Source organism: Aplidium turbinatum, chromosome 15 (genome assembly GCF_918807975.1).
Source record: "Aplidium turbinatum chromosome 15, kaAplTurb1.1, whole genome shotgun sequence".
In the NCBI taxonomy this organism is placed as follows: domain Eukaryota; kingdom Metazoa; phylum Chordata; class Ascidiacea; order Aplousobranchia; family Polyclinidae; genus Aplidium; species Aplidium turbinatum.
This window is the reverse complement of record NC_137486.1, coordinates 23,050,031-23,071,348: the sequence shown is the minus strand read 5'-3', so window position 1 is coordinate 23,071,348 and position 21,318 is coordinate 23,050,031. Positions and strand designations below refer to the sequence as shown.

The 21,318-nt window shown below is 42.8% G+C and overlaps 1 protein-coding gene across 1 annotated transcript; it reads left to right on the top strand.

The window, feature by feature from the left end:
* The first annotated feature begins 2,919 nt into the window (after positions 1–2,919).
* On the top strand, positions 2,920–19,809 carry LOC145784491 (piwi-like protein 1). Its single transcript, XM_082596320.1, has 23 exons — positions 2,920–2,989; positions 3,188–3,297; positions 3,686–3,859; positions 10,768–10,893; positions 11,223–11,304; positions 11,414–11,546; positions 11,704–11,825; positions 11,990–12,158; positions 12,443–12,558; positions 12,927–13,035; positions 14,275–14,412; positions 14,661–14,764; positions 15,006–15,120; positions 15,403–15,552; positions 15,689–15,811; positions 16,202–16,288; positions 16,549–16,665; positions 17,032–17,135; positions 17,226–17,296; positions 17,425–17,578; positions 17,678–17,806; positions 18,097–18,244; positions 19,018–19,809. Exons 2-23 carry the CDS (start codon positions 3,219–3,221, stop codon positions 19,132–19,134), a joined length of 2,667 nt encoding a protein of 888 aa, XP_082452446.1. The 5' UTR covers positions 2,920–2,989; positions 3,188–3,218; the 3' UTR covers positions 19,135–19,809.
* Positions 19,810–21,318: the final 1,509 nt, after the last annotated feature.

Here is a 21,318-nt window from a genome sequence, read left to right as displayed (position 1 = left end):
TTTTCAAAAAAACAAATAGGGGACTAGCCAAATAGTAACAGACCCCCGTATGTCGATGCCAATACTTAGGTCTTAGATGAACCGTCGAATGGTGGTGTCGGGAATAAGCTATTCGACTTATTCACAGGAGAAGGAAATATCACAGATTTTCAGCTCAAAAGTATGGGTTTAATTTATATACGAGATCGACCTATACTCGAGTATATAATATATGGTATTTAAAGAATATGGGTCTGCTACTATTCGGCTAGTCCGATTGGGCTAGTCCGATTCGGCTATTTCCCTTTTCGGCTACAGCCCGATTCGGCTAGTCCGATTGGGCTAGTCCGATTGGGCTAGTTCCCTATTTGGCTACAGTCTTTATTAGTTAGTTCTCTATTCAGCAGTTTTTTGAAAATCAAACGATAATCCTTCTGTAATCCAACAAAATCCTTCTGTAAATCCAATGACGCCTTCTCTTTATTTAGAGAATTTTGTATTTTATTCCACAATATGGTTTCTTTTGCATTCCGACAAAGAAAAACAAATTGAAATGAAATTTAGCGAAAAATGTTTGAACTATTAAATTGAACTGTTTGCTCACATAAAATCGACAACGATGCCTTCTATTTATTTAGAGAATGTTGTATTTTATTCCACAATATCTTTTCTTTTATAGTTGAAATAATTGAAGCTTTAGATGAGTGGGGTTTACACCTAACCACTGAGATCTTAAATCATATTTATGACACCGGAAACATCTCTAGTGATATGGTACGTTCCATATTCATAACTTTACCAAAGAAAACCGGAGCAACAGAATGCTCACTCCACAGAACAATTAGCCTTGTGAATCATTTAACAAACATCTTACTCCGAATCATGATGATGAGATTGAGACCAAAACTAAAATCGGAAATTTCAACAGCACAGTTTGGAATTGTTCAAAACAAAGGGACCACAAAAGGAATTTTTACATTAAAAATGATAACAGAGTATGTCCGATTCTTCTGTGTATTTAGAGAATTTTGTATTTTATTCTACAATATCGTTTCTTATGCATTCTTGCATTTTATCCAGTGTTTACCTTTGAGTGCCTTCCCAGACTTCAAAATCCGTCATTTTTAAAAATTAAAAATGACGAATTTTGTTGTATGGGTTTGTTCAAAATATGTTTTTTACATCAAAACAACATTTTTCATTATTAACAATAGAGGTTAATGAGATAAATAGAAGTGTTTTGTTAGTTGTTCGAGTGTGTTATTGTTCAAAATACATGTAAAAACTTACATACGAGTTATTAATTACGGAGATAGCATAAATTTGATGCTCTAAAACAAAGTCATATATTATCATAATAGTACTGTATAGTTAAACTGGCAAATGAGCGGACGACAGTTTTTTATGATAATACGCGGTCCATCAATTTAGAGTACTAACCGGCGATTCAATTCGATAATATCAAACCTCCATCTTTACACTCTGACTACAAACAAAAATTGGGCCTATATCACGTGAAAGTTACGAGTAATTAAGCATTGATTTCAACGACCTAACTTTTGGGAAAAATCAACTTTACGACCGGTATTGCGAACTTTGATCTTCCGCTTTGCAAGGCAACTTGATAGTTACTTTGCGCTTTAGTCCAACGTAGAGTGGTTTCACTTTAACCTGAATAAAAAAATGTATACTTTCTGGCTTTCCCAATTAAAATCAATAATCAACGCATTCGAAAAGGTTTTCCAGAATTTCGTTATTGTGCGGTGACATGCATTTCTGTGGTAAACAACTTTCCACTTTTTTCTCCGCTATTCTCTTTTAAATACCGGCGCGCGTAATTAAGAGTGGTAATTACGCAATTCATTATGACGCAACCAAAGGCTTCAATTTATCACATGGCTCACCCAGACAGTAAGATCCGCCATTTTTACATTGATTTAACGTCTGCAGACGTTGAATCGTTGTAAAAATGACGGATTTTGCCGTCTGGGAAGGCACTCAAAGGCAAAAGAAACGATAAATTGTGGAATAAAATACAAAATCTCTAAATAAACAAAAGGCGTCCTTGGGTTTAGAATTTTGTAATAGTTGAGGATTCTAATATATTCTAAATCAAAGTTTACATGCAGAAGGCGACGCAGGATGCATGTCAATTTTATCTGAGCAAACATTAACAGTTCAAAAATAAATTGAGCAAACAGTTCAATTTAATAGTTCAACCATTTTTTGCTAAATTTCATTTCAATTTGTTTTTCTTGTAAATACAAAATTCTCTAAATAAACAGAAGACGTCATTGGATTTACAGAAGGATTTTGTTGGATTACAAAAGGATTATCGTTTGATTTTCAAAAAATTGCTGAATACGAACTAACCGATATAGACTGCAGCCAAATAGGGAACTAGCCCAATCGGATTAGCCAAATCGGACTAGCCGAATTGGGCTGTAGCCGAAAAAGGTAATAGCCGAATCGGACTAGCCCAATCGGACTAGCCGAAACGGGCCATTCCGAAAGAATGCTTGTTTAAAAACACAGTTGCAAGGTTACTAGTAAGTTGTTTTTCTTAAAACCTTTAACTTTAATTGGTACCTTCCAGTTCAGCAGGCCATATAGCTCTAAGAAGGGCTGCAGGTATTTCTCTCTAGAGCAGCTTGCTTCTGATAATCACGAGAGAAATCAAGGGCTATAGTCGAAGGGGCACCACTCCGCAATCGACGGCATGCCTTTGAATGTCTTGCCAAAAAACAGTCACATGCTCTTTAGCAGTGTCGAACCGGCAGCCTTTTGAATGTCGAACCATGGCTCTCACCACTCGGCTATGCAGCTGACTAAGCTTCTACCTCGCTCTGATTCAAATATATGATCACTGGACATGGTTTGAAGTTGTTTGAATAATTCTGGCCATGTTTGCTGCAGCCTTTGATTCATTCTTTGTGTTGCAGAACTTAAGTATACAGAAACTTGTTGTTAATTGTTTAAAAGTGACATTTTTGGAGGTTTTTCCAACAAGGTAATTTTATTGTTTGATTGCATGGTTTTAGTAAAGAGTACGTCTGAAGATTAAATTATTCAGAAGCACTGATTCTTTACTTTTTGTTGTGTAAAATCGTATGGTAATCTTGTGATTGAAATGTTCATGCTATATTGCTAACGTGTCATAAATTTTAAGATGAGTATTTGAGTTGTGTTCATTAAAAATGCTTTCCAGGTGTTTTTAGCCACTTCTACTCTAGACCACCATGGAAAATCGTGAACCCAGAGAGCCACGTGCTCGAGGAAGAGCAAGAGGACGATCACGAGGAGTCCCTCCAGATGGTGGTGTGTTGCACGATCTGTGATGATCTTACTTACTTTTCAATTTCTTGCTGACATAATGCAGCCAGCCCCAGCAAAGACTTATTTGTATAGTTGTCCCAGTTCCTGTGTTTTTGGAGTTCCATCGACACTGATGTGCAACAAGCTGATCACTGGATCAATGAAAATTTTGAAATCACTGTTACTAACTCACTTGCAGAAAGTCATATCTTTCTAATACAATCAGTGCTATGTATTTTTACTGTAGTGATTGTATATCACTGGCACTAGTTAAACAGTTTTGATTTCATATCGGTAGTCAATTTGTCATACTTAGTTACTTAAAAATATCACATAGGCTGTAAATTTTCTGTAGACCAACTATTATTTTCACTGTCTATCAATTCAACAGGGGATGGTGCAAGGCCCCCAGCCAGGCCGGCAATGCAGCAAGGACCCCCACAGCAGCAGCCACCACAGCAACGGCCACCCCAGCAGCAATACCCACCTCAACAGCGCCATCAGCCTGGTCCCAGTGGGGATATTCCAGTGCCGTCCCGTGGGGTGCAACGGGGACCACAAGTTGGTAAGGCAGTTTGCTGTTTAGTTTTTGTTTTTATGCAGTGACCCTTTTCCATGCTACACAATTCCTCAAGTAATGAAGATGTGCAAAAATATTTTATATGTTTTTGTGAAGCTTCTACAACCTAAGGATGTGCCGATTAATCGGAATCGGCAGGTATCGGCAATTTTTGGAGAATGGGAATCGGCATCGGAAAAAATTGCCGATTCTTTATCAAAGTTTTCTAATCAAAAGTAGCGCGAGCGCGTGGAAGTACCGATCAAAGAACGGCTTCTTTGAACAACCGCATTAGCGTCAACTAGCATTCGGAGAGCGGTAGTCTAAAACTCTAAATTATGACGATTGTCCGCCATTTTTAAACTCTTGTTTAGTAGGCACGAGTTCAAAATACTTTCTTTCTTTGAAATGACGAAAAACGTTCAAAGAGAGAAGCAGACCAGATAAAATATAAAAGTTGAATGATTGATTACACAACGGTTAGAAGTTAAAGGAGAAATGGATTATTACGTAATAGTTATTAGCTTGCAGTATGCGAGGCGCTAAAACCAAGTTTAAGAGAAAACGCGAGGGAGTATAAACTGCAAAGAAAATGAGAACAACTGTCTGAAAGATTCAAAACGCTTTTGAAAAAAAACAAAGGGCGTCAATGGTAAACAACGTGTGAAGTAGCAAGTTATATCTTTTCAGACGCTGAATTGCAGTGAATTAATCTTGTCACTTAGTAAACACGTGAAAAAAGATTACCTCGTTTGCGCAATAATCACTCGATTGTTTGTTCAACGCATGAAACGGACTATGTTACTGCCAAATGCTGTCCCAGCTCTAGTCGGCATTCGGCAAAATTAGGGAGCTTTCTTTGATCTGTAGAATATACCTTAATGCAGACATTTTTAGCGCAGCAAGAAGAGAAATGATTTGGTGGAAAGCAAACAATACTATGTTTCCTGAGCTGAGCAAAATTGCAAATAAATTGCTTTCGTCACCACCATCGTCGATCGAAAGCGAACGAATTTTTAGCACAGGTGGCAATATTTTTACGCCTCAACGGAACAGACTTACTCCAGCAACTGGAGAAAAGTTGATGTTATTGCATTTTAATTTACGTGCCTTTAATTTTGAATATTAAAAAGCGGAAATGTTCTTTGAAATTATTGTTTAATCGTTGTAAAATTCGTAGTCACTGAAAGTTGCTTAATGTTAATTTACTAAGCAGAGAGAAGTAACTTCCAAGTATAGGCCTATTACGCTTAATGCGTTCAACAAACAATCGTGTGATTGCGCAAACGTAATCAAACCAGCTACCCGGTAATCTTCACGTGTTTGCTAAGCAACAAGATTGGCTGCAACTCTGCGTTCGAAAACAATACTAATTTCTTCACAAAATGTTTTTCTTTTTTCGCCTATTAATGCACTTTGAATGCAAGGCTGGTGTGTTACTTTTTTAAAGGTTTTTGTTTATTCAATACCGCTGGGTTCATTTTCTTTTACACTCTAGTCTTTTTCTCTTCTTGTTTCTGGCACCTTCTTGAATTCTGCGAGAAAAATACTGCAAACCGCACAAGATATTATTTGGACACTGCATTAAACTACGTTTATTTTGCACTCTGTGAGCAATGGCGATTTTTCTCTTTTCACTGATTTCCGCAACAAATAAAACGTATGTCTATCACCACTTTGTAGCGCGCAAGAAGCGAAGAACTACCATAAAAAATCACGCTCTAGAGCAGGCGACAAAGTGAACGCTTTTAGACATTTCAAAGGCAGTAACTTGTAACAAAATCGCAACCACTTGTAGAGCGCCAACTAAAAGCAGCTTTAATCATTTAACCAAAGAATCGGAATCGGCATCGGCAAAAATTCTGTAATCGGCACATCCCTAATTGCCATGATGTGGGGGGGTACCAGAGCAGCCCCATTGTGTAACAACACTATAATTAGTTTCAACTGTTTTAATTAATTATTCTCTTTTATGAAGGTCAGGTCATTAGTAGATCTGTTAGCACCACCTATCGCATAGCCCTGCTGCTTAATTAAGTTGCAGACACTAACCAAATAAAGGTTCAAATCCACAAATGAAATAGACATTAGACATACACTTAAAAAGGCCGTTAATTTCCGGCAGCCCAAAGGTGGAGGGTGCAAAATATCTTTGAGGTTCCAAAATCTACATCTACACTATAGAAGCTTAAAACATGATGATGTCATTACCAAACATCTTTTGCATCACCCGCTTTCTCAACATTATACTTCAGTTTCCCACGATTTGTACAATAGTTATGCAACCAATCAGATCTCGGAACATTACCCTCAACAACCGTCCAACCTATTATTGTGTTTTTGTTGCTTCCATGTTAGATTAATGCATTTTTCCCTCTTTCGTCAAAGTTTGCGTTTTCAGTTTATCTTCAAATTCAGTTTTTTGACTCACAGGGTTGATCTCTAAGTGGTCAAAACTGGTTTAAACCTGGGTTTAACCTGGTTTTAAGCGGTTTAAACCTGGTTTTAACCGGTGAAAACTAGGTTTAAACCGGTCAAAACTGGTCAAAACCCAGAAAAATATTTTTATGTAGTGAATGGTCGGCTACCTGGGCTATGGGCTGTTTAGGAAATATAAAAGCAGTTGCGAGTGTGACCATTTTGATATGCAGGCCTCGAAATAGCTGGCGGCTGCAGCCGCCTGAACTTTCATTAATGGCCGCCAATACCGACCTGTCAGGCAAAATTTGATGGCAAATGTTTTCATAAAAAAAAAATTTGTTTGAATAAATCCTTGTACTTCAGTTGGCTGTGCAAATTGTTCATCGCTCTACCAAGCATTTTTTGGTTCATCAGAAACTTATTTTTAGAATTTGAATTTTCTCAATAATTAAAATACCGTAACTAACTGATTGAAATATCAAAAATAAACAGAGAAATTGAATATTTTTTAGTCCAAATCCAGCATTTAGGTTATTGTTGATCAAAACAAAATATAGTTGAACATCATTACTAAACATGGAGGGTAATATTTTTAATTCAATTAAAAAGGAACTTAATTCATACACTAAAGGGGTTTTGACCAGTAATAGGTGGTCAAAACTGCCCGGTTTAAACCAGGTTTTAACGGGTTTAAACCGATCAACCCTGTTGACTCACTTTGTACAGCGCGTGGATTGTTCATCACCGCATTCATATCAAAGTTGGCTCGGTGGTTGTAGGACTGTGGTGCCACCGTCATCCACCTTTCTATCGCCATCAATAATAATTTTGGTTTTATCCATAGGCGTCGATTGTACGGAAACGGGGTAATCCTCTGTCGGGTCTGAGACAAAGTGGGGCGGGATATATCTGACTCGCTCGTTTTTTGTTGTTGTCAGGAAACTGCCGGTTTTGTGCTGTTTACCCGAATGCACAAGCTCCCTTGTTACCAAACAGTAGGCTTCGCCAAATGCCTTGTAGCAAACATGGCGAGTCGGATCGTGCTTTTGCAATTTTAGCTCATCTGTGTAACGTTGATTCACGACAAGCTTCGGACTAAAGGCCTGCTCAATGCTCATACGCCGATGACGACAAGCTTGTCTGAGTTGCGATCATTGGTACATAGCTACTTTTCATGCTTCGCTATAACGTACGTAACATACAATTCCAAAAGCAGTTCAAATGCTTTTCGAATCGAAATTAAAACAAGTTAAAAAAACGCCCATAAGTTGGTTCTTGGCTGTACTTGCAAGTCTTGCACTGCACGCTGATATGTTTCAAACTGAAATTCTTTTTGTAACACAGCGGGAAGACCTGTCGCATAATTAAGGATATCTGATAAATGGTTATGACTAATTGACACATCGAATAGCACCTAATTGGCCGGCCGTCAGTGAGCCGCACCTAAATATCTTGACGCCACAATGCTCGCACCTATTTGGCAGGCACCTAAACACTTTTCCTAAACCTGAAACACTTTTCTGCACCTAAAACGGCCTTTTTATATTTTCACCATTGTTTCCATTTCCCATCAAGCTTGGCGACATAATAGGAGAAAAGATAATGAGAATAATCTACATTTTTGCATTTTCATAGTTTAAATTTATTGCAATCTTTTATGGGTAAATTGAAATCAGCTTTACTGAGCTTCGTCAAAATAAGACTAAATGGCAGAACATGGCTAAAAACAATGGGTCCATGACCTAAGTGTTAATTAAATGCAAATCATTAAGATAGCGCAGCGGTAAATTCACAATGACATGAAACTGGAAAAGCAGGACCAGCGAACCGAAACCTCTACTTAACAAGAGGCAAAATCATTCTTTTGATGCTAATTAAAGATTTGATCAGTGAAGCCCATTTGTTGTACAACTGTACATGTACAAAGAATGGCGGGAGGCGTAGTGTTTGAGTAATGCCGCCTTATCACCACCCGGACTGGTGTCAAAAGTGTTCCATGCAGAGTTGCATACCCATGGCCGGACCACCTGGTAGAAAACCGATTGGAGGTTTGGCCAACGTATTGTTGCGAGCAAAGTTTGCAGGAGGCAACATATATCCCGTAGTCGCTACAATTAAGGTCTTGCCGTAGTTTAATTACATTATCCCTAGATTGTATTACCCGGGTCCAAGGAATCATATTTTTATCGTAGTTGCGGAAATTACCGCACAAAGCACAATGTCCACATGGTTTACTTAGAACAGCCGAGTGTGTTTTGAAAATTGTCCGAAAGTGCAATGGAACGATAGTTGGTCAGGGTGTTGCCAAAAGGGAGGGGTCTTTTATATAGAATGCATGCTGTCGGTTATAGGGCCTTTTCTTAGGCAGTAAGTTTCTTGGTAGTGGAAAATGAAGAAGCCCAAATCCTGCGTTTACTGGTTAGCTTTTCTATTATTTTGCAACGTCTGAAAGCTTAACCTCAGGTCCAGGAATGGTTATTTTGAAAAAAACACAGTTTTTAATCTTTTCTGGCAAAAAAAGAATTAAAAACAATCCACTGGATTTTCAGGCGTCTCGCGACCCACCGAGACACGCCTCGCTACCCCCAGGTTGTAAACCCTTGCCTTATATGCACAATAGACAATCGGTCGTTGCGCAGAATCACGTAAGCCGATGCCTGATTCAGGCATGGCCGATTATGATTGTATTCTGAAGAAAATCGCTGTTCCAAGTTTATCTCCACCGGTAGGGCGGTGGTGTTTGACGTGTTGTTTGCATGCATAGCAGCAATGACGTCTCGAGGACATTTCAGATGGCGGACATTGTGTACATCGGCTACATCTACTTCCTACAACTACATCAGTACATCTCCTACAGCTCCAGTCAGCAAAATTCGTCATTTTTACATGCAAAAAAAAAACGGATTTTGTTGTATGAGGCGCTTCACCTGCCTCGTGTTTCAACCTAATCACAGAAGCTTTTCTTACATTGAACCAACGTTAAAAAATATTTATTTGCTCTTTAAAATAAAAGTCGATTCGTTATCGATGTTTCTCTACGAACAACCCAACTCGCAGGAGACCGAGTATTGCCGTTTCCTGTTTCTGTCGTTTTGTTGATTCATTGTTCGCTTACGTCTGTTCGACGTGTTGGATCCAGACGAATGTGGAGTGAATGTTATTGATGGTCTTATGGGAAGTGAAGTGCCGCTGAATTGTGTGGCTGGCAGGGAGAACGTCATTTCATGGATGACTGCACACTGTTACAACAACTAGCTCTACAGATTTGTGTCCAGCCACAATGCTTTAAAAATCTTCTGGTTGGTTGCTACTTCCTCGTGTGAGCCAACCAATCAGCATGGCACGACCAGTGCAGCCTGCAGCGGCTTCCGTTGGTGTTCTCGTTTCTTGCTGTCCTCATATTTTCCCTTGCAATCAGCTTTTCGCTGTCGTCCCTCATGATTAGTTTGGCATTGTGTGACATTAGTTTGTTAAAACCAGAATAGGTTTCCCGCCCTGTATATGTGATGATCGCCAGCGCCATTATTCCATCCGTTTTCTTCCCAAACGCAAAATCCATCGTTTTTTCATTAATTTAACATCTGAATTAATTCAGACGTTGAATCAAGGTAAAAATGACTGATTTTGTTGGCTGTCTTCTCATTATAAACAAATATGCCAAGACAATCTCAGTGGTTCCACGTTTGTTTCAAATTTCTATTCTTGAAATCAAAAAATTTCTTCTCTTCACCTCGTGAGCCGCTCTTGCTTCAGGCATTTGCAGCAGTCTTACGTCATAAGCTGTCGAATCCATGTAACACAATGTTTAATATTCTCAAGGTATTTTCTTCAAACATGTTGCAATCTATGAAGCTTTCCCATTCCCTGACGACGGCCGCGACATTTCTTGGGTAGTGGAAGGTTCTCGAAAGGAAATCCCACGAGTTCAACCAAGTTCCTCGCGCTTAAATTTGCCGGTTAATCAATTCTTTCATCAAACATTCAGCCTGGAGTGCTTACATCCGCGCATCATGTGGCCATAGAATCCTCTTATCGCCGCTCGCAACCAGATTAATTACTTTAACGATTTCTTCTGCATGACGTCACTGATGACGTGGCGCAACGCGTTATATAAAGAGTTAGTTGAAGGGCGATCGCTTCAATGAGGCATTTGTGTTTGCAGGCGCAAGTTATGCATTGATAGACAGGAGAGGATGTAGTGTTAGCTGCCAAGTCCGCCCCGGGCAGTCTGCAGTGGTCAAACGCTACAGTTGGCGGTCAGCAATTGTAATCATAATAAGAACCTCAAGTTGATGAGATGGTTGTGTGCGTCCTGTCGCCCGGTGAACCGGTTCATCAATGTGTGGTCCCGAAGTGTCGGTGGGACACTTGCGTGACGTCTCAATGAGAAGCGACGGCGAATCGACATTTAAGGGATTCCACCGTTTCCTTTTTTCTGCAGTTCTACAAATAAACTTAATTCGTGACGTCACAATAACATGACAATAATGCAGCATCTGGACTGTCGCGGGAGATGGGGAGCATGCAGCTGCAGTCGGTGTTGTTGGGGAGCAGGAGGGCCTTCGACCCGTCGATGTTCGAACCCAGGACTCGACCGGCCCACATCGAAGATAAGAAAGGTGAGTCGAGTGCTCCGGATTGTTGCTTTCAATTATTACAAACAATTTCAATTTTTTGTAACTGTGTATACTGTGTCGTATCAAGTGCATCAGGACTACCAAGAGATGCCATGTAGCAGCAGGTCAATTGGCATATCTGCGCTATCGGCTGAGACGATATCTACCAGTGTTGGAATGTTATTAACAAACATGTTGAACGTGTGATCATTGGTCATAATTTTCTGTTCAAACCCAACTCGCATAGAATTGCTCGGGATGTGACCAACTTGTTTGACGTCATGGGTATCCGCCGAGGTTCGAATCGTTTCATCCAGGTAATATGTCGACAGGTTTCTCCGGGGAGCGCATCCCACTCATCGGAAACTTCTTTCCGCTAGCTTGTGCCAGAGACTGGGTTCTGAACCAGTACAGGTGAGAACCACTCGTGACAAAACATTTGCTGCTTCATTTGCTGGATAACCTTCTTCCAGCGTTCTGCTAGCAACACAAGAAAATGTCTTTCAACTTATTTTGAATTCAGAATCGATTTCAATCCGGAAGTCGACCACCGGGGTGCGCGTCGTGGCATGCTTCGAGACCACAAGGAGTTGTTGGGGAACTTCATGTTCGATGGGACCATGTTATTTACGACTACGAAGCTCCCTGATAAATCGGTGAGCATATCCGTGTGGTGGTGAAACGACTTTAGTTGCAAAGTGCAGTCGTGTCTATTGTCAAAAACTCGGACCGTTTGTGAGTGTGATGTCATCTACAGCTGGTCTGACCTCATCGAAGTGCGCTTGTTTTACGTTTGTTTGTTTGATGACGCAGACGGAGGTGTTCTCCACCAGGAGAACTGATGGAGAGAAGATCCGGATCACCATCCAGCACACCAACGAGCTCCCACCCAACTCACCCATCTCGCTGCAAGTTTACAACCTTGTCTTCAGAAGGTCAGTATCTAATGTGGTGAAGATCTTTGAACATCGCTGTGCTGATGAGATTGTTCATGGCAATGTCTCAGCAAGAGGATCTCGTCAATGAAACCAAAAGTGGCGTTTGTTGTACTTTGTTTTGTGACAATGCCTGGTCGCTGACCCCATGTGTTGTCGAACAGAGCCTTGGAGATGCTGGAGATGAAGCAAGTTGGGCGGAACTACTACAATCCCAAGCTTGCTACCGTGGTGGATTGCCAGCGCGTCAAGTTCGAGCTCTGGCCTGGCTTCCTGACCAGCATCTTGCAGTACGAACAGAGGGTCATGCTCTGCGCCGAGATATCGCACAAGGTACCACTATGACTTCATAATGACCAGCAATGTTGTCACAACCAGTTATTGCCTCTTAACCGTCGACGATCGCGCAACCACAAAGCACAGATATAGGTCTACATCGCTTGAATTCAAACCTCCACAGCTTCACTAAGCCTGACATTAAAGTTATCAGAGTTAAGTTGTCTTGGTCCTGATTGTTCTTCGTAGCTGCAGCAAGATTAGTTTCCCGAGTTGGTACCGGAACCACATGAAGAAACTTCGCCATTAACTTCAATGAAACTTCACTTTTATCTTTCCAGCTGATGCGCAAGGAGAGCGTCCTGGATGTGATCAAGGACATGAATCAACAGAGAGGAGGAGGAAACTTCCGGGAGAAAGTTTCCAAGTTCCTCATCGGCCAGATCGTCCTCACCAGGTCAGTCATGATGCATCTAGACATTAAGCGGAATCTCAGTCCCATATGCCACGCGATGATTATCCTAATGGAATCCTAGGGAGGCTTTGTGATTCCAAGCGGATAATCGTCCACCGCAAAGCTTCGATCGGTTAATTGCTTTCAGATAATCTGATTGATTGAAACATTGCGCAATCGCTTGAAAGGCTTTCAAACACTTATCCATCGACTGGATGACCTTGTACCGCCTCGTTCATGCGTTGAAGCGACGTCTAGATTAACCATTATGACGTCACGCGGACGGCGGCTTGTCGATGCACGACTCAATATAGCGCGACGATGACATGGTGCATGTGACGTCACAATAAGCAACGACGATGCTTTCACAGGTACAACAACAACACGTATCGCATCGACGGCATCGAGTGGGACATCAATGTTAGCATGACCTTCGAGAGGAGGGGGCAGCCCATCTCGTACATTGACTACTACAAGGAGGTAGGTTCGTAGAAGCAAAATGGTTGGCAAGTCTGAGCAATCTAATCAAAAAATAAAAAAGAGCCCTAATATACCAAACTCATGTTCAGCAAACAAACACATCGAAAACCAGACTGTTTTCATCTGCAGTGCTATAAATGTTGCAGTAATTACATTTACAGCACTGTAGATAGCACAAGTTCAGGTTTCGAATCATTTGCTGAACATGAGTTTAGTGTCCACATTTAGGCTTTTTATTGTTTATTAGGTCGGTTGTTGAGTGGGTTTTGTAGCTGGGGAAAGGTAGCAATGCAGTGAGTCCATACAATGGATTGGTGTGTACGTGGGTTTTGTAGCTGGGGAAAGGTAGCAATGCAATGAGCCCATACAATGGATTGGTGTGTACGTGGGTTTTGTAGCTGGGGAAAGGTAGCAATGCAGTGAGTCCATACAATGGATCGGTGTGTACGTGGGTTTTGTAGCTGGGGAAAGGTAGCAATGCAGTGAGTCCATACAATGGATCGGTGTGTACGTGGGTTTTGTAGCTGGGGAAAGGTAGCAATGCAATGAGCCCATACAATGGATTGGTGTGTACGTGGGTTTTGTAGCTGGGGAAAGGTAGCAATGCAGTGAGTCCATACAATGGATTGGTGTGTACGTGGGTTTTGTAGCTGGGGAAAGGTAGCAATGCAGTGAGTCCATACAATGGATCGGTGTGTACGTGGGTTTTGTAGCTGGGGAAAGGTAGCAATGCAGTGAGTCCATACAATGGATTGGTGTGTACGTGGGTTTTGTAGCTGGGGAAAGGTAGCAATGCAATGAGCCCATACAATGGATTGGTGTGTACGTGGGTTTTGTAGCTGGGGAAAGGTAGCAATGCAATGAGTCCATACAATGGATTGGTGTGTACGTGGGTTTTGTAGCTGGGGAAAGGTAGCAATGCAGTGAGTCCATACAATGGATTGGTGTGTACGTGGGTTTTGTAGCTGGGGAAAGGTAGCAATGCAATGAGCCCATACAATGGATTGGTGTGTACGTGGGTTTTGTAGCTGGGGAAAGGTAGCAATGCAATGAGTCCATACAATGGATTGGTGTGTACGTGGGTTTTGTAGCTGGGGAAAGGTAGCAATGCAATGAGCCCATACAATGGATTGGTGTGTACGTTGTTAAGGTTTGACAAGGAGGGAAGAGTTCAGCCTGGTTGTGATGACTATGCCCAACAAATTGTGGTTACGACGTAAAATCAATATATTGTTGCAGCAATATAATGTCTCCATCTCGGATCCTAGACAGCCTCTGCTTCTGTCTCGTCCCAAGAAGAAGGACATACGGAAAGGAGGAATAGAGATCATCCATCTCATCCCGGAGTTGTGCTCAGTGACTGGACTCACCGATGAAGTTAGTTGCAATAATGCGGCCGCGAGAGATTGTTCTACAATCTCTTTTTGTTAAGCATCGCGTTGATCGGTTGTCGCAGAGAATATTATTGTATTTCGTCATGGTTTTGTTGCTGAACCTTCATGCACTGGTTTGAAGGCCACGGGCAACACTGCAGTTGGCAGTTGTACAAGTGTTGCACCCTGTGAGCCTCACTATCGCTGCACGAGCATCGCGATGTCTGCCGCCATTAACTTGTTGTTTTGTAGCTTCGTTCGGACTACCACGTGATGAAGAGACTTGGCGAACACACCAAGCAAGGACCTCAGCAGAGAGCGGAGAGTTTAACCAACTTCATCAAGAAGATGATGATGTGAGTTGCCTGACAACCCCTGACAACCCCTGAGAACGAACTAACAAGAGCTTCCCATTTCGTTCGACGCTGCAGTGTATGACAAACTGGGCTATGTATTGATATGCAGCTTCAATTGATGCGTTTGTAATTGCTGGGTGGATCATTAAGACAACTCATTTATTCGTTTTGCCAAACAACACACTCAGTTCTGCTGAATCTATTTCATTGCTGGACCCGATTTGACGATGATGCGTTTCAGGAAACCAGAGATTTCGAGCGAATTCCAGAAGTGGGGGCTGACAATGGAACCGAAGCTGATTTCGTTGAACTGCGGCCGCGTGCTGCCCCAAGAGAAGATTAACTTCGGGTTTGGGGTGAGTATGACAATGAGACATCGACATGGGTCGAACCCACCAACCAGAGTGGTGTGGGTTCGAATCCTAGGTCGGCGTCATAAGATTTACCACTGAGCAACAGAAAATGGGGCGTGATAGTTTTGTGGGGAAGTGGGGATTTTTCTTCATTTCTAGAAAAGTTGTTTTGTGCGAATTGCGAGCTCTGGGCTGAGACTCACGTGACGAAATTGATCGCGCAAAGTTCTTTAAAGCACAAGTTCTCATAAGACGACTTTGTTTCAATCCATCAATCTGTGACAGAAATCGGTTTACGGAGGACCCAAGGCATCCTGGGATAACGAGCTACGGAACATCAAGATGGTCCGTAACGTCGACCTGCAGAGCTGGATCTTCATCCACACGAAGAGAGATGAGGAGATTGCGAGCAACTTCGTCAAGATGCTTATTCAGGTATCCTCTTGTGGCTGGTTTTTTGTCAGAGTCTCTCACTTTTGTTTATGAAGATGTTCGGTCAATCCACCATTTTGGTGTTGCTCTGTTTGAAATTACATAATAAAGACGTGAATTAACGTTGAAACTATGTTAGGCTGCGAGAGGATTGGGTTTCAACATCATGAACCCCTTCAAGTGCCGCCTGGATGTGGACCATGCCAGCCAGTACCAGGGAGCCATCAAGAGTTCCCTGCAGTCGCAAAAAGGAATGCAGATGGTGAGTTCACAGGGCTACGTGTTCGATTCCCGGCAGACGCAGTCATGACTAAGTGGTGTCATAGAAGACTCTGTGCGAGTTCCGTAATTTTAACAACTGGTTTGAAAGTCACGAGCTAAACGATTGCACCTCATACGAATATTGAACCATAACCGTGAGGCTTGTGCAACAGTTCCCACGCCTTACCTCACTCGTAGCGGATGACTGGGTGCGAGTGGGTGGAGAATGTATCGTTGTTACATGATTCCACAATTCCCAACCTGAAGCTTTCCGGTGCATTATGGATGACAATGAACTAGCATCCGATCCTTCCGAAACCTTCCGAGTGTCATTGGCCACCCTGACGTTGGTGACGTGTGTTGTGTAATCACGTCTGTGATTTCTGCGCAGGTGACGTGCATGTTACCAAGCAACCGGAAGGATCGTTATGACGCCATAAAGAAGCTCTGTTGCGTAGACATGCCGGTGCCCAGCCAGGTGAGTGTCAGAGGCATCTTGTGCCATTTCGTTTCGGAGTTGGTTGAGTCTATGTTGAGGTAGTTGCTTAGTTAAGTGTTTCCATTTTTTTTCGATAAGTAACTGTTTTCATGTTGGGACCAGAACCTTACACTTGGTGGGTTGGTATCAGTTGTGAAGTTGTTCGGTTTCTTCCCTGGGTTGTGAGTCTCTTGATCCTGCCAATGACTGAGGATGTGACGTCGATGACTTGAGGATGTGACGTGTTCTATTTGTTTCAGGTGGTGCTGGCCAAGACCCTGGCCAAGGGAGGCGGACGTGCCATGAGCGTCTGTACCAAGGTTGCCATACAAATGAACTGCAAGCTCGGTGGAGAGGCGTGGACGGTCGAGATTCCGGTTAGTAGCCCTAAGTCCACTTGCTCCACCTCATGGTTGAATGGGGGCGTTGTGCAATTTATACGTCATACTTCTAAGCTGTATAGCGGGGTGGTGAAGCGCTTGTCCGACGTTCGAATGGTCGCCAGTTGGTCACTGCCTAAGAGCAAGAGGCCTTTGTCTGTGCAAAGACACTTAAAGGCGCGCTGTCGATTTCAGAGTGGCGCCCCTTCGACTATAGCCCTTGATATTTTGTCATGGTTATGAACTTCATGCTCCAGATAGAAATGCCTACGGTTCTTCTTCGGGCCATGGTGTACTGAACTGGCCTCAATAATCTAGAAGAATTATTCTAAGATGGATGTCTAACCCGCGTTGCCATTCCAGCTGAAGCGATGCATGGTGATCGGCGTCGACACCTACCACGACTCCTCACAGAAAGGACGCTCCGTTGCTGGCTTCGTGGCTAGCGTCAGCGGCAACTTCGCCAGGTCAGTTCTCTATGACGTTGGTCGCACGACATGAAAGCCATGACGTCACTATCGCTTGAGATTGGCTGAACGCGATGTTCTGTGTTGCAGGTGGTACTCTAACGTGACCTTCCAGGAACCCGGCCAGGAGCTATCAGATGGACTCGTCGTCTGCCTGAGAGGTGGGTGGGGTTTACTTTGTTGGGTCACAGACATGGTGTAGCTCTGATAAATCACAAACTGTTAGGTTGTCAACTTTTGTTGCAGCGATCATACCGCGTTGTACGTTTAACCAATCCCCTTTTTGCAGGTGCTCTAATGAGGTACAAACAGTTCAACAATGATCTACCTAACCGTATCATCGTTTACCGGGACGGGGTTGGCGACGGTCAGCTGGACCATCTTCTCGGCCACGAGGTGCCGCAATATCAGAAGTGCTTCGCCACCATCAACGAAAATTACAAGTAAGTGACTGTGGGTGCTCTCGTGTGGCATTATTGCACAATAATAGAACTGGGTTGTCACCTCCTGAACCTGTCACTGACCACTTGTTCTCCTCCCAGGCCGAACCTAACCTTCATCGTGGTAAAGAAACGTATCAATGCCCGCTTCTTTCACCCACCTGGCCGTGGACCCCTGGGAAACCCACCTCCCGGCACCGTCATCGATGACGAAGTCACACGACCAGACTGGTGAGTTTCAGTGTTCAAACTCGTTTCAATTTGGAGACTTTGTTACCCAGGCATTGCTGAGCTGGTTTGTCACGTCACAAAGTCATTTGTTGTCCCAGCGATTTGAATGAAGTATGCTCAGGTGCCTCCAGCGGTTTGTGCGCGTGGCTTGTTAGTGCAATTTGTTGTAGCTTGGCTTGTGATTGGTCAAGCTCATCACGTCGCACTGCTTGGCCTCAGCGAATCATCGTCGCCGATAGATGGGCGGAGCTTCACCATTCGTGAGCATCACAATACGATTCTCGTTCCAGGTACGACTTCTTCATCGTCAGTCAGTCCGTGCGGGAGGGGACAGTGAGCCCCACCCATTACAATGTCATATTCGACTCGTCCGGACTGAAACCAGACCACATCCAGCGACTCTCGTACAAACTCTGCCATCTCTACTACAACTGGGCGGTGAGTGCCAGCCTGGCGTGCTTGCAGCAAGTTGACGTCATAACTCGTTTGATGATAACGTCACAATTAAGTGGAAGTTGTCAGCGAATCTTCGCGCATGCTTTTCAGAATTTGATGGAGACGATACGACATAGCCCACGTAGCTGTGACGTAATTGTGGCCCCGGTTTGACCATCATTCGTTAAGGCTTTATCATTTGTGGTCTTCAACGAAATATCGTGATGAACAATTGTGAAGCCACAATGTGTTTATATCGATCCCTCTCGGTGGGCGATTGTAGGGAGAAACGTGGATATTGACCAATGCAGGAATCATATCGGATGCTCTTATTGTTTGCGTGGTGAAAGTTAAACCATGGCGACCTATATCCACAGGCCATGCCAACGGAAAAGTTTCAAGTTTGACTGGAGGCCGGTCTGTCATAAGCAAAATTTTGGAGTATTAGTTGATAATAATACAGTTTTGTATGACTTTGAGTTACTTTTGTGCTGTTATTTGGACTCCATTTTGGCACTTGGGTTGTCTGGCAACACTTGGAGCTGACAACTATTTGTCTCTTTTTTCTGCAGTGCTTCGTGATCAAGCGGTCATAGTTTGGAAATTTGGATCAAAACTATTATTTCATAGGAAGTTAGGAACATAAATTACGTTTGGCTTAAAGTTCAAAATAAAATTCCATCGGCCTCCAGTGATTATTACAGGTTCACACGTTGGCAAGGCCGTCCACAGACCGCCGTGGTAACCAACCCATCAACTTGTTTGTTTATTGATAGGGAACCATCCGTGTACCGGCGCCGTGCCTCTACGCCCACAAGTTGGCCTTCCTGGTGGGCCAGAGCGTCCACACCCAAGTTGCCCCAATCCTATCGGACCGCCTCTACTTCCTCTGAGCACGAGAAGGTGGCGACGCCCTCCAATGGACGATCGTCTGTGACGTGACAATGACGTTTATTGCGTGGGAGAATTCCTCCAAACTGTTTTGGTTGAAAGAACGTTATTTCACATTTACGTGACGCAAGATGATGTAAGAGACAATATTCGACTCCGTCGTCGAAACATTTCTTTATTTTGTTGTAGCAGGCTCTTGTGTGACGTCGCAATTATCCAACACTGCCAGTGTGCGTCGCAAACATTCCAGCCTACCCAGTGAGCTACGTCGTCATATGGCGACACTCAGTGGATGATGTAGATCTCGTACAAACCGCTAGGTGGTGATCGTGGAGCTTTGAATATATTCTGAGGACACGCTCGAGCTATTTTTTACTTTTCATTTGAACTTTTGCTGCAGTGGGCTTGTTCCACATCCGGGACTTCGGGTTATTCTATGTACCGTTCTTTTCATTTCTCGTACTCGGTGGCCGCAGTATTACGGCTCGAAGATGGACGTCTGCAAATGGGAATGATGTCATAATGACGTGCTCAAGCCGGACACTTGTAGGGTCGTTATTCGGCCAGTTGCCTTGTGCCACGCCATCGCTTACGTCATGTTTCCGTGCCAACGCTGTCACCGGTGCCTTATATTTTGTTATTGGCTTTCACCCGTAAGTACAATGCCTAACACTTTCCACGTTCGCATCCCTACAGTCACGTGACCTTATGAGGACCATTGGATGTTAATTTCTGGTAAGTTTAAGATGCGAGGATTTCGATCATCATCGATTCCAGCACTGACGATGAAAACTGCAGTTTCAGGAACGTTTGCTGAACATCGCTCGCACCTCGCAGCATTTGCATTTCAAAAAAAAAACTTTCAGGGAAGAGTTGTGGCAATTCCACCCAGAGAGTTGGATGTACCAGCAGCTTTCATAAGCGGCCGATTACGTCAACCGAGAATTAATGCTTGAAGTTCATCGGTGGATCAGTAATCAGCGGATTAAAGTTGGTGCACAAAAATAATGAGTACGCGAAATAAGCTGCTTGATTTAAAACATCCGCCATTATGTTCAACCTGAAGTGAACTGGGGTTGTTCTCTTGCTTGAGATTCCACAAAAATATTGTGGAAATCAAGTTACAAGCAAGGCTGTGGAGTCGGTCCTTTGTAAACCAAGGAGTCGTATATTTTTCACCCGACTTCAGACTTCGACTTTTTACGGTAAAAACCCGTTTGCTTTTGAAATCTTTGCGCGCCATATTGAAGGAGACCATAAAGTAGGTGAGGATTAACTGCGACATGATTTCTTCATGAGGTGAGCGAGTCATGAGAAGGGTTGGTGATATGATTGGCTTGTAATGACGAGTTGGTTTTGAATTTTTATTTTCGTACGGTACTGACAAAGCCTTGATAGGTTATTCCTGGTAGTTTCGCATACTTGTAGAGGCTCTTGACCCAGGGCCGGTTACCGAGATTGTCAGAGTGAAGTTTTCCGATTGTTGAAGTGTTGTGGCCGGGGAATTATTCCATTAGGGTGGAGTGAAAAAATTTTTTTGTTTAAATCGAAAAAAACGGGGTTCTTAAATCCCGACAAATGACCTAAAACTTCAATAAAAATTGACTTTAGGGGGTTGCCCCCATTTTCCAGCCGGCAACCCCCCAATTTATGCGCGCGAGGGGGTAAAATTGTCTATCTCGGTAACCACTGGTCGTAGAGTCATGATATATAGCTCAAAAGCTGCCAAAACATCATGTTTCTATCTGTCCTAAGAAGAAAGTTTGCTCTATTTACAATACAAAACGAGTTATAGCCAAAAAACCAAAATATACACACATTTTTGTTAAAATTCAGCATTTTTTCTGACAAATTGTGATCTGTCATAAGTTTTTTGAAAAAAAAAATCTGATATGTTGCACAAGATATAGTAACACACTGATAATACCGAAGATTGGGCCCATAATCCAAAAATATTCACAACACAGTCCTTTTAACATCAGTTCAAAACATCATAATGAAGCACTCACATTAAGCATAATGTTAATTGCAGCAGTGCAAAAATATCACAAGTGTTTGGTGATGAACTTCAAAGAACTCATATTCATTTTGCAAAAACAAGTTGCTTTGCCTGGTGTGACATGTTAGCGACATGGCCGAGCGGAACTGCTCGTGGTTTTCAATACTGCAGCGGCAAAGCACGAGTT

Bases quoted from the DNA above. Each gene is read 5' to 3' on its own strand.
- LOC145784491 (XM_082596320.1), top strand. From the start codon at position 3,219: ATGGAAAATCGTGAACCCAGAGAGCCACGTGCTCGAGGAAGAGCAAGA. The intron at 11,305-11,413 runs GTGAGAACCACT...TTTTGAATTCAG, and splicing joins TGGGTTCTGAACCAGTACAG to AATCGATTTCAATCCGGAAG. The intron at 14,765-15,005 runs GTGAGTTGCCTG...GATGCGTTTCAG, and splicing joins TTCATCAAGAAGATGATGAT to GAAACCAGAGATTTCGAGCG.